The following is a 19,180-nucleotide window of genomic DNA, read 5'->3' as shown; positions in this document are numbered from 1 at the left end:
CTTATCGTGCCCCAAAGCATCAACCAATCAGATTGCTTATCTCTGCTTACCGTAAGCAGACAATGTTCATCATCGAACTCCATCAAGGCATTCACCTAATGAACGCCTACACCAAGTTTGAACATTCTAGCTCAATTAGAAGGAGAGTTATTGTGTTCCAAAGTCTGGACTAATCAAATTGCTTGTCGCTCTGCTTACCCTCAGCAGAAAATGTTCATCATCGAACTTTGTCAAGGTATTGGTGTAATAAAACTATATACCAAGTGTCCTAAAGTTATCCTCTCCCAAAACATCAACCAGTCAAATTGCTTATCTCTGCTTACCCTAAGCAGAAAATTCTCATCTTCGAATTCCATCAAGACTTTCACCTAATAGACACCTACGCCCCCCAAGTGTGAACATTCTAACTCAATTAGAGTGAGAGTAAGAGTGTTTAAAAGTCTCGACCAATCAAATTGCTTATCGCTCTGCTTACCCTGAGCAGAAAATGCTCATTATCGAACTTAGTCAAAGAATTGATCGATGTAATGAAACTATACACCAAGTTTCACCACTCTCACTTAATTAGAACTAAAGTTATCGTGTCCCAAAGCATCAACCAATCAAATTGCTTATCTGAGCTTACCCTAAGCAGAAAATGCTCATCCCCGAACTCCGTCAAGGCATTGACCTAATAAACACCTACACCAAGTCTGAACATTCTAGCTCAATTAGTCTCGGTCAATCAAATTGCTTATCGCTCTGCTTACTCTGAGCAGAAAATGCTCATTAACCAACTTAGTCAAGGTATTGATGTAATGAAACTATACACCAGGTTTCATCACTCTCACTTAATTAGAACTAAAGTTATCGTGTTCCAAAGCATCAACCAATCAAATTGCTTATCTCTGCTTAACCTAAGCAGAAAATGCCCATCTTCGAACTTCATCAAGGCACTGACCTAATAAACACCTAGACCAATTGTAGCTCAATTACAAAGAGAGTTATTGTGTCCCAAAAAGTGTGACGGACAGACAGACGGACGGACGGACGGACGGACGGACAGACAGACAGAGAGAGAGAGAGAGACAGACAGACAGACAGACCCATTTTAATAGTCTCCTGCTTTCTTCGAAAGGCGGGGGACAAAAAGTGTGTGTGAAATAGCTTTGTTTAATGTCCGCTCCCACCAGGGTGATATATATATATCTGAGACAATATTAAATTTAGTCTACTAGTACCATTTATATAGCCCACCGAGTACTTTATTAAGCTTAATGTAGGGCATGATCTTTAATGTTTATCATTTACTATAAGATCTGCCAATTATTGATTCTTTCCTCATCAGTGATTTTTTGTACCATGCGTGCTGCTTGTTCTGTTTGAATTTCAAACTCCTCGGTTGTGAATGATTCGGGAGACCAGGGCTTTGCTGGAGATCTAGATCTTGATCTCGGGCATCCTCTACCTCCATCCCTACCTCCCCTTGTTTTTCTTAAGCACTGCCACTCCCCCTGAATGTTCCACTAACTGAACTTTCTTTGAAATCTTTCTTACATCAGCAACATTTGCATATGTCGACAATTTCTTCGCTCCTTTGCTAGGTCCTGACAAAGCGGATTTGTTTCTCAATAATTGCTTACCCCGAGCACCCCTGCCATTCAACGCTCCCCATACTCGTCGTGTCACAGCTTCCACATTTATGTCGTCATCTGATGCTTCTTCCACTGATCTTTCTACCTCTATATTCGCATCTTCCATCCATCGTTCAAGATAGATTTCCTCTTGAGCTCCTCCGATAATAACTTGAGTCAGTGCTTTAACTCCTACTAGAGGAACATATTGTCCACCTGTTAAATACGCCAGAGCAACAAAGAATCCTTATATGGTGTGACGCTTGGTTCACAGCCAACAGTATATAGAGTTATCCCCTTTTCTGCCATACTTCTCACGATTGTCATTGGGTCCAAATTATTTGGACATTCATTTGGGAAAGTATCGTTGCATTGGGTCTCCAACACAATCTCGATCAGTACATCGTGGAGAGCATCTGCTACAGCTTCTGGCCTATCACCGCCTCCCTGAGCGGAACACGCGTCTAACCATCGTTTTATGAAGTAAAATCATGAGTTCATCAGTACATCGTGGAGAGCATCTGCTACAGCTTCTGGCCTATCACCGCCTCCCTGAGCGGAACACGCGTCTAACCATCGTTTTATGAAGTAAAATCATGAGTTCAAGTAACAAAAGTTATTTCCTGGGGTGGATGATCACGATATTCTATTAAAGCTAACCGTATATCACTTTTCCCTGGAGCTATGGTTTGCTCTACAATTTTTATACGCCCACATGGAAATGTTGACGTATATTGCCTTCGCCCCTGTCCGTCCGTCGGTCCGTCGTCCACAATTTCTTGTTATCCGATTGTTTTAAAATTGATGTATGTGGTTTACATTAGTGAGATGAAGAAGCCTATTTAATTTCTGTTCATTACGTCTAGAGTTATGGGCCTTGTTTCACTTTATTGAACCTTGTGAAAGCTCTGACGCCGAAAGTTGTCATCCGATCTTTCTGAAATTTATATGCATTATCTAAATTAGTGAAACGAAGAAACCTATTGAATTTCAGCAATTTACAATGATTACTTCTAGAGTTATGGCAGTTGTTTCACTTTGTTCAACCTTGTTAATGCTCTATTGATGAAAGTTATCATCCGATATGTATGAAATTTATATGCATCATTTAAATTTGTGAAACAGAGGTCTATTGAATTTCAGCAATTTTCGCCAATAACTTCTAGAGCTATGGCCCTTGTTTTACTTTGTGAACATTTGAATGACAAAAGAGATCATCCGATCTGTATGAAATTTATATGCATAATTTAAATTAGTAAAACGAAAAAGCCTGTTAAATTTCAACAATTTCTGTAGACTACTTATAGAGTTGAGGCCCTTAGTTCAGTTTGTAGAACCTTGTGAACACTCAAACGACAAAAATTATTATCTGATCTGTATAGAACTGTCTTGTAAAGGCCCACAATTACCTACAAAGGAAAAAATATGCGACAACCCTTGTCGGCCGCTTGGACGATTTAGCTGCTGCGGGCATAGAATTCATATATCCTGATGAGCTCGAATTTAAAAACACTACTGACGGTGACAATTACACTTCCTGCTTGGATTTGCGTCTCGATTTTGACAATTGCCATAACCTTAGTGTTAAATTGTACGATAAACGTGATGACTTTGACTTTCCGATTGTTAACTTTCCATTTATTAGTTGTAGTAACATTCCAATATCACCAGCTTATGGAGTGTTTGTGTCTCAACTAATTCGTTACGCGAGAGCTTGTTCATTTTATTCTGATTTTTTAAGTAGATCGAGGCATTAGTCATCTAAGCTTCAACTACAGGGATACTTGCGAACTAAACTTATTAAAACCTTTAAAAAGTTTTATGGCCGTCATATTGACTTGATTGGTAAATATAACATGTCTCTCTCGGCTATTATTTTAGATATATTTAATTGACGCGTATACTATCCCTGATAATGTCTGTCTACTACATCGTTAACACTGTTCATCACGTGCATTTTGCATACCGATAGTCCATTGGCCAATCACGCTATTTTACCGAGATTTCGCCTAATAGTTTGGATGCAACTATGGCGGGTGTGGCGCCAGGCAGGGTAAGCTTACTCTTCCGGACACCTGTTACCACTGTTTGTCGTGTATTTTGTACACGGTGAACAGTCCATATGCTGATTACACTATTTTGCCTTATTACACTATTTTGCCAATACCGTTTTTTTAGGACTTCGAATTTTGTCTAATGGTTTGGATTGTTCGTACTTGGTTTTATTTTATTTTATGTTTAGGAAGAGTGGGTTGTTCCGTTATCCCGGCCATATTACAGCACTGTTGTTCAAAATGAATATTAATTGGTCAGCCACATATACCTTATAATATACACTGAACAACGTGAATAGTAGGATCAATATTTAGAATACAATAGCTATGAGAGTGTCTTCAAAAGGCAGTGAGGGCAACATTACACGTACCACCAGTTCTACTAATTATCCAGGCGTTGTACTTTTCGTTTCATACACGACCAAATTGTTATTGTATAATTGATAATGACCGATAGCTGGTGTTGTCAACATCTAGATTGCACAACCAACTGAAATGTGATTCGGATGACTACCATACTACACGTAGCGTTAAAGGACAATATTGGTGTCAGTCATTATCACATACGTGATAGAACTGGTTAAACCCGTTCCAAATATAATTTGAACACAGAGATCATTATTCATTGCTACGATGGATGCGTAATGAAAGTTTCAACAAACGGAAGTGACGAACGCAAAAGGAAAACACGAGTTATACTTCTATATGTACTGACTGAAGTGACGAGTGATTACAGATACACGGGCGAATTTCTGCTCACTAATAATTCTTTAAGATTAAGATTAACTTAATGAGATTTTCGCAGTAACATCGATTAAAAAAAATATCGGGCTTAAATTTTTTTACAAAATTTGACTGGGAATGAAGGTTTTTTTTGGTCCATATGCTAACGTTTAGTACACAAAACATTTAATGTCATGGATTTAGCTGTACAAGTTATCAAAAATCATTGAAAATCAATATACTTGTTCGTCTCAAGACCTTAAACTCTGTGTATCAACCTAAAGTCAATCGAAACGATTAGATATAAACGTAAACACGGTGTATGAATATAAAATCATGACGTGACGACCTTAAACACTGTGTATAAATTTAAAGTCAACCGGATATTAACTTTAGCCTCGAGAGCGCCCATAATAAGATCTTTCAAAGTGATCAAGGGTCATAACTCTGGCAGTAATTATCAATAGGCTTCTTCGTCTCATGACCTTAAACACTGTGTATAAATTTAATAGTGGACGCCGGACCGAAGGACAGACAGACGGAGGCTACGACCCACATTTTAATGTGGGCGTATTAAAAGAAATTGACTGTCACTAGATAATAGAAAATGAAAAAAAAAAAGAAAAACTCCGTGCATTACTGTGTTTTTATTAGGTATTTAGTAATTTCTATTTTTCTCGTGTTCTTTTATCTAGTGACATAAATTTAATAGTGGACGCCGGACCGACGGACCGACGGACGGAGGCTACGACCCACATTTTAATGTGGGCGTATTAAAAGAAATTGACTGTCACTAGATAATAGAAAATGAAAAAAAAAGAGAAAAACTCCGTGCATTACTGTGTTTTTATTAGGTATTAAGTAATTTCTATTTTTCTCGTGTTCTTTTATCTAGTGACATTCAATTACGTTTTTGAATTGTCAGATATCCTCTCACAGTCTCACATAACAACTTTTGGTCTTCGAAGATATTATTAGTCAGCAGAAATTCGCCTGTGTAACTGTTATCATTCTTCACTTCAGTCAGTTATATATAGGGATAACTCGTGTTTTCCTTTTGCGTTCGTCACTTCCGTTTGTTGAAAACTTAATTACGCATCTATCGTAGCAATGATCTCTGTGTTGAAATTATTTTTGGAACGTGTTTAACGAGTTCTATCACATATGTGATAATGACTGGCACCAATATTGTCCTTTAACAGTAAAACTAGCTATTTTCACAACGGTATGCAATACCAGAGCAATATCTCTTTGGGGATAATACACATAAGAAAACACGCTGTCAGCATTCTGTGTCAAGCTATATTTATAGTTACATATCTAATAGTCACGTGATCCAGTTTATTGACGGGGATTCTATTTTTAGAATATGACACATATCCTAGTTTATAAACATAGTAAATACGTATAGGTGTATATGGATCTTTTATCAGACGGACATATTTCCCTAGTATTTCATACAGCGCCCACAGCTAGGACTACAAGGTTTGGTGAAAATGGCTAATAATATGGAAAGTGAAAATATTCAGCAGCCAACCCTGGCTAAACACGATTCAAGCGTATTAGATTTAGCTTTTGCTATGGACTGTACAGGAAGCATGAGTTCTTACATTAAAACCGGTCAAGAAAATATTAGAAATATTGTTGAACAAATTGTGGCCTCTGAGAAAAGTAACATTCATTTAGCTTTAGTAGAATATCGTGACCACCCACCGGAGGACAGTACTTTCGTGACCAGAACTCATGACTTTACTTCTTCCGTTAAGACTATGAAAGGCTGGTTAGACGCGTGTTCAGCTCAAGGTGGGGGTGATACACCAGAGGCTGTAGCAGACGCTCTTCATGATGTTTTAAAGTTATCTTGGAGATCTGAAGCAACTAAAATATGTGTTTTTATTTCTGATGCCCCACCTCATGGACTTGGCGCACAATGTAGCGATAACTTTTCTGACGGGTGTCCAAATAATTTGGACCCAATGACAATCGTGAGAAGTATGGCAGAAAAGGGGATAACCCTATATACTGTTGGCTGTGAACCAAGCATCACACCATATAAAGAATTCTTTGCTGCTCTGGCGTATTTAACAGGAGGACAATATGTTCCTCTTGCAGGAGCTAAAGCACTGACCCAAGTTATCATCGGAGGAGCTCAAGAAGAAATTTCTCTTGAACGATGGATGGAGGAAGTTAACCAACAAGTCATAGCTGAGATGAACGAAAAGGGTGAAGCTAATGTTACTGAAGACGAACTTTGTTCGAGGGTACATAGCCACCTTCAGAGCAAAGGAGCTAAATCAAAGCAATTGCATCGTAACATGGGCAAGCTACAAGAAGCGAGCACATTCGCCAAGAAGGTTTCGGCTTACTCTAATATGAGTGACGTGAAATCTGCTTATGGCGAGACATTGGCAGCAGCACCTACGCCGACACCTCCCTCATCAAGGTCAAGAGGGATATTTGCCAGATCATCTGCCCCACCACCCCCACCTATGAGTATGGCCATGGCACCTAGTGCTATGGACGGTATATCAGCTAGTGAAGAATGTTACAATGTAGAGGAGGATGAAGTACAGATGGAACAAGCCAGACGAATGGTACAAAAGTCTAAAATGAGAAATAACTTTAACTTCAAATAACTTTAACTTCAAATAACTTTTATCATCTATATCACATGAATTAGTAGCAACTCTGGACTGATCACTGTTTACCGATTTATTGATTAGTTACCCTATAATTATACAGGGACTAAACTGGTTGATACTTTTTTTTTTTCTTATGTTGAAATCATAAATAGGTGTGAACAGGTACATATGTGATGAAGTTTTGTACTGTATTCTATTATAGCAAACCATGTTTTAACAAAGTGGCATTCCCAATACAATGTTATCTTGTACATTGTATTCATAATATAAGACATATTTTCGCTCTGCATTATCTCGCCATTTTATTTCATATTTTGTACTCATTTATGTTACATTCTATTTTAAATTAATATCACGTTATGAATTTATTAGGACTAAATGCGTAATATTTATTGTTGTTTACATTTTTGTATTCTTTTGTTTTACTTGGTAATAAATAATGTTTTGTATTATTTTGAACTTATTGTCTTAGTTTTTGAAATTTGAGAGAAAATAAAAGAGTAAGTGAAACGAAAACAGCGCTTTCAGAAATTTCTCCACCCCAGCTTTGTCTCATCACAATTAAACTTTGGGAGGAAACCAAAAACGTTGTGTTACAGAACTAAAGTGTATAGTCATACCAAGACACCCAACACAACAAGATTTTGTCGAAAACTTGTTTCCTGGCAGCGACAGTGCCTAGATGCCCTTTGGTTAGTGGGGACCTGCAGGCACCATTTACGCTGATATTTCTTTAGAAATTTGGTATCTTTAGGCATTTTCCAATTTGACAATCAACAAAACTTTCTTGATAGTTATCACAGCATCTGTGGCAATATTTTGCACTAGCCTCACCAATTGAAATTATGGGTTTTAAGCATGAATTGTATGCAACAAAGCCAAATGATGAAAAAAATATCCATTTATAAGCTTTGCAGGGGTTTGATACAAAGTTTTGTGCACAAATTTCATAAAGATTGGTTGTCAGGCAACAAAAAATACGCCCACAACAGCTAAGTCGTCTGGGCAGTCAACAAGGGTTATCGCATGTTTTCATTTATCAGTAATGAAAACATTTACAAAACATGAAAATCAAATTACGAGTAGCAACCGATCAAGTAATTATCAGAAATAATTAGAATTTGTTTCAAATGTTTGTCTCATGACCCTAAACATTGTGTATAAATTAATATGAATTATTTATTTTATGAAAAAGCACATGTCGTATTTCTATCCAGTTTGGTGAAACACAATACAGAACATGACAGCCCTTTTCTTTGATCTGAGGTCTTTGGACAGTTGATTAAATGTATTAAAAGATGGTGAAAATATTGTTCGTCTGCTGTGTGCTCCAAGAGATGATAACCAGCCGCTGCCAGGCAGAATACGCCCACATTTTGCAAAAGATGGATAGAGAACAAGCTAAACAACCTTGATACCAGATGTTCACACTATTTGCGTACAAGGGGCGAACTCCAGCATCATTAGGGTGTAACGGTGATATACTAAATCGGATACAATCAGGGGCCTTAATTCAGGAAGTTACCATCCGATATGCACTTATCGTAAGGAACCAAGATCTTTGGGTTATAAACATGCATTTCAAGTTTCATCAAAATCGGATCAAAATTGTGACCTCTAGAGTGTCCACAAGCTAAAAACGTGATTTTTCGTACAATCACTTGAATCAGGGTCCATAATCCATGAAGTTATGGTCCGATACATGCCAATACCGAAAGAAACTGAGATTTTTGAAAGATCAGATGATAACTTTTGACGTTAGAGCGTTCACAAGGATCAATAAAGTGAAACAAGGGCCATAACTCTAGACGTAATAAACGGGAATTGCTGAAATTCAATAGACTTCTTCGTTTCAGCAATCTAAATAATGCATATAAATTTCAGAAAGATCGGATGATAACTTTTGACGTGAGAGCGTTCACAAGGATCAATAAAGTGAAACAAGGGCCATAACTCTAGACGTAATAAACGGAAATTGCCAAAATTCAATAGGCTTCTTCGTTCCAGTAATCTAAGTAATGCATATCAATTTCCGAAAGATCGGATGATAACTTTTGGCGTTAGAGCGGTCACAAGGTTCAATAAAGTGAAACAAGGGCCATAACTCTAGACGTAATACACGGAAATTGCTGAAATTCAATAGGCTTCTTCGTTTCACTAATTCAAATAATGCGAGTAAATTTCAGAAAGACCGGATGATAACTTTTGGAGTTAGAGCGTTCACAAGGTTCAATAAAGTGAAATAAGGGCCATAACTCTAGACGTAAGAAACAGAAATTGTTGAAATTCAATAGGCTTGTTCGTTTCACTAACTTAAATATTGCATATAAATTTCACAAATGTCGTATGTTAACTTTTGGCATTAGAGCGTTCACAAGGTTCAATAAAGTGAAACAACGGCCATTACTCTAGACGTAATAAACGGAAATTATTGAAATTAAATAGGCTTCTTCATCTCACTAATGTAAACAACATATATCAATTTTAAAACAATTGGATGATAACTTTTGGCGTTAGAGCGTTCACAAGAAATTGTGGACGATGGACGGACCGACAGACGGACGGGGGCCACGGCAATATACGTCCACATTTCAATGTGGGCGTATAAAAATGCTTAAAATTACGGGTGGGACGATTTACCCAATACCACCACATACTACCCAATACTACAATATAATGGTGCAAAATAGACATAATTTGATTTTTTTCAAAAATAGAGAGTTATATCGCAGGAAATGTACTTCAAATGCGATACCGATGTGTGGCTGTTCCAATTGCCTCCAAACAAGCCAATAAATACTCATCAAATACTACCCAATATAATCAAATAACAACCTAATATTGTCAAATAGCAGCACATTAGTATAATTACTGCAACAATTATTCGATATCTTGCAGAAAATTGAAATGTTTACCCAGTTATCTCCCTTTACAACCGGTAAATAGATTTTAGATTGATACATGGTTAAATCATCTTCTTTGGCTTTGCAGTTGGTTTCCAAGACGACTAACTTAAAATAAGAAAAACAAGCCAACAGTGAGGCTGATGTCCCCCGCTGAAATCCCAAAATAAATAGATGACACACATTAATTAATAGCACCTTTATTTTTTTCAAAAGTATCAAGCAATCAAACTGATTATCAACTATACACTAAATTTCATCACTCTCTATCAGATAGAATCAAAGTTATCTTGTCCCAAAGCATCGACCAATGAAATTGCTTAGCTCTGCTTAGCTTTAGCTGGAAATGTTAAAAGTTACAATTTCATATTTTCTAAGAAAGTCAAAACATAATTATTTCTTAGCTTTAGCTGAAAATGTTAAAAGTTACAATTTCATATTTTCTAAGAAAGTCAAAACATAATTATTTCTATGTCTTTTGCTCAATAGGTTGTCAACTCACTATTATACGATCATAGGTGTTATTCTCACACTTAAAACTCATTTACACCGGAAATAATAACACAAGTACCTCCCTTGTTTTCTATTCTCCACCATGGAGAAGCTATCTTCAAACGTTTGAATTGGAAGAGGAAAATGATATTTTTGCCAATTTCTCAACTGGCAATAGTGAATTATAGGATTAATAGGATTATTCTTTAACAAGGTAGGACTGTTTATAGATACCATCTATTTTAAGGCTTTATTTTAATAAATTTTAAAAATATAACGTAAAAATATGAAATTGCAACTTTAATCATTGAACTCAGTCAAGACATTCACCCAATGAACATCTACATCAAGTTTGAACATTCTACCTCAATAAAAAGCAGAGTTGTTATGTTCCAAAGTCTTGACTAATCAAATTGCTTATCGCTCATCATCGAATTTAGTCAAGTTATCGTGCCCCAAAGCATCAACCAATCAAATTGCTTATCTCTGCTTACCCTAAGATCTGTGGGTTATAAACATACATTTCAAGTGTAAACCAAATCAGATAAAAATTGTGACCTCCACAGTGTTCACAAGCTAAAAATGTGAATTTTCGTACAATCAGGGGCTATAATCCATGAAGTTATAGTGATAAACCTGTATTTCAAGTGTCGTTGAAATCGGATAAATAAATGGTGACATGTAGAGTGTTCACAAACAATTGTGGACGGATGGACAGACAGGGGTGACGACAATATACGTCCATATGAAAATGTGGGCGTATAAAAATAGATAAACGAGACTTCGTTGTTTATTGTACTGACTTTAGTAATGATGATCGAGGCTAGTCTAAAATTCAAAAGCTGATATCTTGGTTCAGAGTGGAGCAATTTGACTGAAATTTTCAGAATATTCTAGTTACGTTATCTATTTTTTAATTATTATAGTGAGAACTATCAACTCTTTATCTAATCTTACATGTCCCTTTAAAGATGCAGTATGTAAGATTTAGACAAAGCTGATTTTTCTTGCTATAATAGTTCCAAAATAGATAACTCAAAATTAATATATTGAAAAAGTCATTCAAATTACTTTATTCTGAGCAATGTTATCGCTGTTTAAAGAGAGAGAGAGAAATGGGGTTTACATCCACTCGACACAAACTAGGTCATTTTGGGACTAACATATGGTTTTTAATTTTATATAATTCGCTTGCGCGTAGGGGTCTTTAGCAGTGGGAGGAAACCGGAGGACCCAGAGAAAACCCGCGAGGCTGGACAGGCGACCCTACTCCTTGTCACGTACAACCGTGGATTCGAAACCATGCCAGTTGACTCAATGACAGGCCTTGTGATACAGCATGCGCGTGCTAACTATTCGGCCATCCAACCACCCTCGCTGTTTAAAGTTTTGACATTTTCAAATTAAATCATTAAATGGCGATTGTATTTTGACCTGTTTACATCTGCACTGTCCAATTGTCTAGAGAGTTGATTATAGACTTGGCATGTGAATAAATGTAAGCCAAAATAAAACCATGCAATAGGTAGAGTCAGCTCTTACATAATGCATCTTTAAGAAAATAAGGCAATTGTAAAATACTTTCCATCACACTGCTTAAACACTGAGTGCATTGACCAGTGGTCTGTACCACAAGTAATTAGTTCTACATGTTATAAAAAAAAAACCCGGAGTAATAAGGCTTACCATCACTGGAACCTTGACTACCCCAGACAAGGAACAAAAACAAGAAAATATCCCTACATCATAATTACAGAATTGTTCTTTAAATGGCATTTAGTAACTGGATAGAGTAACAACAAAACACATACTTAGCTTGATAACGTTGAGAGAATACTCTACGAAACGTCGCCTTAAATACACTAGTATCTGTTTTCCATAAGTATGTGTTTTGTAGGGGTGATGATTTTCCGTTTCAGAAAATAGCAAATTCCGTTTTAAGTATTTTTAATTCCGTTATTTTCCATTTCAGAGCTGACCATATTCCGTTTTTTCGAGATAAAATGTTATTTTATGAATAAATGAATAAAACATCTTAAAATGCCTTTTATTACAAAACGAATCATTTTAAACCAATGATAACAAATGTTGAATTGTGAATGACTTGTAATGTTCAATGACTAGTTATTCTTTAAACCTGTTTCCCGAATTAAATAACAGAAAATTACATCCTGTGATCTCGTTTCATCTTTTTAGCAGACGAAGCCATTTTTCTCAGCTGCTAGTTGTAGTCGCGATTTATCCAGACATCTTCGTAGTTACTACCGTTTCTTCGAGAATAAGGGCTGGATTCACAAGACTACGGTATATTTGTGATGTCACCTGGTTAATGTGGATAAACACGAGTCACAAGCCTGGCAGTAAAATAAGAAGTAAATGAAACGATTTTTACTTTTATGAAGTGACAGAAGTTTTTTTTTAAGACATATATATACATTACAATGTTTAATTTAAGTTAAACTACAGAGTAATTGTATTCAGGGATACATGAAAGACGGGTTTTCGTTTCGATTAAAATTATGATTCCTAAATGAAAGTAGCTAAATACTAAAATAGACAGTAACAAAACCACGCGATATCATTCAATATTTCCGATTTTTATGAATAAAAAGATGAAATACTTGGATAACTGCAAAATTGTTTTGAGTTTGTGTTTAGTATCAGCAAATATCGGCTTTTCCGTCTTTTTCTGTGTGAGATTTCAAATTCCGTTTTGAGTGGACAATTCCGCGATTTCTGCGTTTTTTCCGCGATCACGGAAAATCATCACCCCTAGTTTTGTTGATAATTACAGAAATTGCAGAGGGCTCTAGACAAATCTGGGGTAGTTATAAACGTCAGGTTTTATAAATTTACACAAGGCAAATTTGGGGTTTTTTTTTAATTTTTTATTTTAAAGAATAAAATGCAATGAACTGTAATATTAATATTGTAAAATTGTCTAGAACGTCTTTTCACATTTCACTTTCACCATGACAAATAGAAGATGAGTGTTCTGATGTAGAATGACATAATAAAAGTCGATTGGAGATGATGTAATAATTTATAAGACTTTTTCGTCATTTCTTTCCAGATTTCTTTATACCTCCTGTACCTGAAATAAATCATCGAACTTAAATGAGATTGTACAAGAATAAGGTACATGTAAAAAAAAAAGCAATTTAGTAGATAATTTTCAAATATTACTTCACCATGATATTCAACTTTTTGACTGATGCCCACATTGCCCCACACATAATAAAATCGTACTGGATTTTAAGATATTAATGAGAGAGAGAGAGAAATGGGGTTTAACGTCCACTCGACACAAACTAGGTCATTTCGGGACTAATATATGGTTTAATTTTATTTCAATAATTCGCTTGCGCGTAGGGGTCTTTAGCAGTGGGAGGAAACCGGAGGACCCGGAGAAAACCCACGAGGTTGGACAGACAACCCCACTCCTTGTCTTAAGATATTAATGCATTGGGTTCTAACTTCTTTCATGGAATCCCACCTAGTTTCAGAAATCAGTTGTTATCTGATAATTTATGCCAACTTGAAATCATTTGTATGGGCAATATCAACTAAAGCTATGACACATCAGCTACGACAAATTAGGTGAAATAATTTAGTAAATCATACAAATTGATTATATAACCAATTATGTTAAGGCCGCAGTAATGTGTAATATGCTTGCGCATAGCCATAGCAGTGGGAGGTAACCGGAGGACCAGGAGAAAACCCACGAGGTTGAACAGGCGACCCTACTCCTTGTCACGTACAACCAGGGATTCAAAACCACGCCAGTCGACTCAATGACAGACTATGATACAGCGCGCGTCCGCTAACCATTCAGCCATCCACCCCCCCCTAGTAATGTACTGAAATACCGTCATGTACTACCATTAATAATTTTTGGAAATGTTGCAATACAATTTGTTGAATTATTATATATTAGACAATCTATTATATTTAAGATAAAATTTCATTTGAACTGAATTACAGTCTATTTACAATATTCTTGTCATTAAATATTGTAGGCCAAGTCTAGTTATTGAATACATCTAGCTATACAATATTTATGCAGTGCAGTATCAAACCCGGTTTTCTACATAATGCTCCTCTTTAGCACTATTTATTAGTAAATCTGATTCTGTGATATATTAAGTTCCTGACACATGACACTTTATCATTTGGAAACTTACCTAATGGTCCTTTTTTTGCTTTGTCAGCCATGTCTTTTAATGCTTTCTGTTCTTCTCTCTGTTTTTGTTTAAAGGCTACGGCATCCTAAAACAAAAAGAAACAAAATTTTGAAATGAAGCTAAAAATTATTAAAGAATTTTCAATCTGACAGCTGTAGTGGTGTCTGAAAGAATATGCAGTATAGTTATAGTTGTTGTGGTTATCAGGTTTTTCATTACATATCAACAAGAAAAAAAAAAAATCTTCAACTGGGGTATACATGTAATCCTGTTAATCAATTCTGGCAACTGTGAGCTGAAACATTGGAACAAGGAAATTGGCCATTTCTAACATTTGATTTGCATGTAAAAACCACTTGTATTAATGGATACCCTGTGATGAGATCTGGTACGACTGCTTTAAATGGTTTTATACTTACTTCATCGTCATCTGCCTTCTGTTTCTTGGGTGCTTTTAAAGGTTTTTTCTTTCCACCTAAAAATAACAAAAAAAAGGAGAAATAACAGCCTGCATAATTACAAATTAAAATATTAAATTACTTTTTAATTTTGGTCTGGAGAAAAAGATGAAAGAGACAGTCATATAGAGTGATGTTAGAATCTGGTGCCAGACACATTTTAGTAAGAAGAACCTTAGTGTTTAGAACACATTTGTGACTTAGAATTTAAAAAATAAACTTTGGGTCTTTCCAGTTTCACTATCAAATCCAAAATTATCCCATGTGAATTTGATTAAATCTTCTATGATGATTTATTTACATCTACACAACATTTATCTGTCTAAACAGGGTCTAGTTCCTCCAAGATAGGATCCAGGTATATAAAATGTTTTATCTTTTGAAATAATATTCATGATGGAATAGATCAAGGTGGGAAAATTTGGGATGTTTTAACATGATGTTAAATTCAAAGTTTGAATAAAAACAGAATCTATGGGGGCGCAAATTTTTGTATATAAATGATCGTATTCTAGCTATTGTCAAAAGTTTAATAAGCTGGATATAGTCTTGTTAGTTATAATCTTTGAGAACGAGCATTCAGGCAAGTATCAACTGATTGGGGATGATATTGATGAAACAGGCGTGGGGTAGAAAAAAGGTGTAATTCTTGCCTTTACTATTTACAGACTGTGTGAGAAGAGGTTTCAGAAGAGTTATTTATTGTTAATAAATGTATCATCCTTATGTGTATATGAACAACTAGGCTAATGAAGACAGGCATGCCACTTGGTGTACTAAATCAGTTTTACTCATCAGGTGTTCTTGTTTTATCAAATAGTATACAGGCCTACACAATTGACTGATCATGGCCGAGATTAATAGATGATCGATGTTTTAATGAATAATGATAATGTAGCTCTGTATTGAGTCTTGATTGGCTTTCTGCTGAATGTTTAAACTGATTAATTGGATAAGCCAATGTCTTTTACAAGATTATAATCAATACTCAGTGAACAATCAAATGCAGGCTAGATTTACACTAAAGTAAAGTGCTGAAGATCTGCACTATATACTGTATACATGTAAGCTTATCATATATGCAAATCGATGTATCAATATGAAAACCATGTGGATACCATGATACAGCATCACTCAGTACACTTAATTATAATCACTATATGAATAATATCCAAAACTGTAACAATAGTATTACAGGCCTATATAACCAATGCTGTGTGTGGTCAGTGGTAACAATTAAATTAGGCCTTGATCTATTTAATTTAGTATATTTAATTATTATTTGGAAACTATATATATTAGGTCCCTTTTTCATTTTTAAGACCTGCAGAAGACTAAGGCAATAGATATAGACAATAAAAGTATCTCTTATTTTAACATCACACCATTCCTTATAACATAGAAATTTATTTTTATTACACAATACAATCCAAATTTTTGCAACAATCTTGAATATCAACCAGCGGCAATCTATTTATTACAGTACAGTTTACACACTACTTTCGGAACTAGTTACTTCTTAACGTTTAATTTACCATAAATCGTGAAACAAAATAATATACAAACCTTCTCTTCCAGACATGTTGTTTTTCAAGTTGTATGAACACCTTAATTGTACAAATTCGTGTCACGTTTCTCTATCTTCGGCTCTTCTTGGTCACTTTTAGCGCCCTCGAAAAATAACCAAGACAAGGGGGGTAACTCTAAGAAAAACCTCTAGGTCGTTGCGATGCAGCACAAAAAGAAGTATTTATAATAATAATTATTACTGCCGTATTTAGATTTTAGGGCTTTGGCCTGTTTACAAATCTGCGCACTAGACTTCAATTCTTTAAAGATACACAATTGTTATTAATATCAACGATGATAACTATTTACAAAAGAATGCGAGGAAATATGTTCATGTTGAATTTATTACAGTAATCTAGTTTTGACTAGTTTGATACTATTTAGGCCTATACATTAGAATGGCGTAAACTTTCGATTTATTCATAATATGTTTAAACTAGTTTGGACTAAATGGGAGACTCCTCAGAAAACATGTAAAAAAATGAAATAGGGTTAAACTTACTACTGTTCTGAACAAAAAAGATTCATTAAGAATAGGGGTGGGCTGCAATAATGTGCTATGTTTGTTGGGGGGGGGGGGGGGCAGCGGCGTTTCTGCCATGAAGATGAGCAAGCAGTTAAGTTACTATAGAATTCTGTGGGATTATATATGATTTTAACTCATAAAATTTTCGTTTTTAAATTCAGTCTAGGCCTTATCATTTCACATGACCTATAGATCCGAAATAATATATAGGCTACATAATTTTGCGTCTGTTTAAAATTGTATTTGTACCTTCCAATAATAGAATTCGACAGAATACTATATGTTATTTTAATGTATCAAAACAAAACACAGTGAGGACAGCACACAACAAGGAATACAAAAAATAGTCTACGTATACGTGTGAACAGTGTGCTATGAGGGACATTTTGCGAAACACCGAGATTCTGTGTACACCTTCATTAGTCCGGTTGGTGCAGAAAAACAAATACATATATATAGAACGTTAAACTCTTCATCTTCATTTCACACTGTGTTATATTGCGGTCTAGTACGAACCATGCGGGCGGTTGTTGGAAACATTAAAGTTGCTAAATTCAGAGGCTAGAATAGCAGAAAAACGCATTTGGGGCGGTTAAATTTTCAAAATTCAAAATTCCCCCATACCTCGCGAAGATTGGTTGGTTTGGGATTTGGGATTCAGTTAAGTCACCTAAAGTAGACAATATTAAATTGGACCACATTGAAGTTGCTGTATTCACGGGCTGGAATAACAGGAAAACGCGTTTGCGGCAGTTAAATCTTCAAAATTTTATCTCGACGGTCCCGTCTTTGTGCACTGTAAACGATTGATTGGTTGGTTGATTAGAATTCGAGTCTTAATTACAATGTCGGCTATATATTAGACCACTTTGAAGTTGCTGTATTCACGGGCTAGAATAGTATAGGAAAACGCGTTTGCGGCCATCAAATTTTCTTGGGGGGGGGGGGGGCTACACGGTAAGCTCCGCACCTCCGCTCTCGCAGAAGACTGTCGCCGTCGTCTGTAACCCGAAATTTCTTCGGGCATTTCGGGTTCTGCCCCGCTAAGTGTCATGGGTCTACTAGAATTTAGTGATGTACTGAAGTGGATTCAACAGATATTCGTAAATTAGGCCTTTCGTTGAATTTGATACTGCCGATAACTTTGTTACCTTCAAATTACTGGAAACTGGTCGCCCCGATGCCAACCGTTAGTTGAATCAAAACAATACCCCGAGCTAAATAGTCACGAACATACGCTGGCTATCTATTTCATTCCGTATTGAGCTCAGAATTTTAATATGCCAGCTGTGAGAAAGGAAAACAACTTCAAACGAACTGTAACGTGTATAGCCTACATGAATCTTTGATTTTTGCCCCACCCGAAAGACTAGACTATCTCTTGCCAAGCCATGCACAGAAAACTCCCGAGGATCGAACACACGCCCCATCTGTTGGGTCAGCCGGCGCCTAAAATACTCACTGATCGAGCAACCGCGGCCCTCTATATATAGATAGTATAAAGGTGCAGTTTGCAAGATTTATGCAAAGAACTGACCGTTCTTGCACTAATAGTTTAGTTCCAAAATAGATAATTTTAAATTAATATATTGTAAATTTCATTCACATTACTTTATTCTGAGCAAAGTTATCACTGTTTGAAGTTTTAACAAGATGTAATATAGATTGTTTATTATCGTAGCATATTAAATCATTAAATGGCGATCGTATTTCAATCGCACTATAGTACTATTAAATATTACTGGTTTATTAACATGCAACGTTTCGACGATGATACTCTCGTCTCTGTCAAGCTCGTCTCTGTCAAGCAAATGACAGAGACGAGAGTATCATCGTCGAAACGTTGCATGCTAATTGCTATTCCATAAATAGTGTTAGTGTGTTACTGTTCAATTACTAAATGCCACTTAAAAAAGTATTTCAATCGGTTTAAATCTCCACCATCCGACGGTCTATAAGTGTTAATTATTTGCTTGTCCTGTGAATATACATTTCTAAATAATAATTTATATA

At 35.9% G+C, this 19,180-nt stretch overlaps 1 protein-coding gene, 1 long non-coding RNA gene and 1 pseudogene across 2 annotated transcripts; 1 reads left to right on the top strand and 2 right to left on the bottom strand.

Annotated features, from left to right (window-relative positions):
* Nucleotides 1-1,474: 1,474 nt before the first annotated feature.
* LOC126828067 (uncharacterized) lies at nt 1,475-4,140 on the bottom strand (annotated as a pseudogene).
* A 1,625-nt stretch (nt 4,141-5,765) lies between these two features.
* Nucleotides 5,766-7,477, top strand: LOC126827686 (uncharacterized). Its single transcript, XM_050557140.2, has one exon. It carries the CDS (start codon nt 5,887-5,889, stop codon nt 7,024-7,026), a length of 1,140 nt encoding a protein of 379 aa, XP_050413097.1. The 5' UTR covers nt 5,766-5,886; the 3' UTR covers nt 7,027-7,477.
* A 5,816-nt stretch (nt 7,478-13,293) lies between these two features.
* Nucleotides 13,294-16,793, bottom strand: LOC126827304 (uncharacterized). Its single transcript, XR_007682649.2, has 4 exons — nt 16,639-16,793; nt 15,034-15,089; nt 14,615-14,699; nt 13,294-13,521 (listed from the first exon to the last, which is right to left on the bottom strand). It is a non-coding gene; the product is annotated as an uncharacterized LOC126827304 (long non-coding RNA).
* Between the last annotated feature and the right edge of the window lie 2,387 nt (nt 16,794-19,180).

The sequence above is a fragment of the Patella vulgata genome, chromosome 7, assembly GCF_932274485.2.
Source record: "Patella vulgata chromosome 7, xgPatVulg1.2, whole genome shotgun sequence".
Lineage (NCBI taxonomy): Eukaryota > Metazoa > Mollusca > Gastropoda > Patellidae > Patella > Patella vulgata.
The sequence above is the reverse complement of the archived record's forward strand: the minus strand, read 5'-3'. Positions and strand labels throughout refer to the sequence as shown.

Bases quoted from the DNA above. Each gene is read 5' to 3' on its own strand.
- LOC126827686 (XM_050557140.2), top strand. From the start codon at position 5,887: ATGGCTAATAATATGGAAAGTGAAAATATTCAGCAGCCAACCCTGGCT.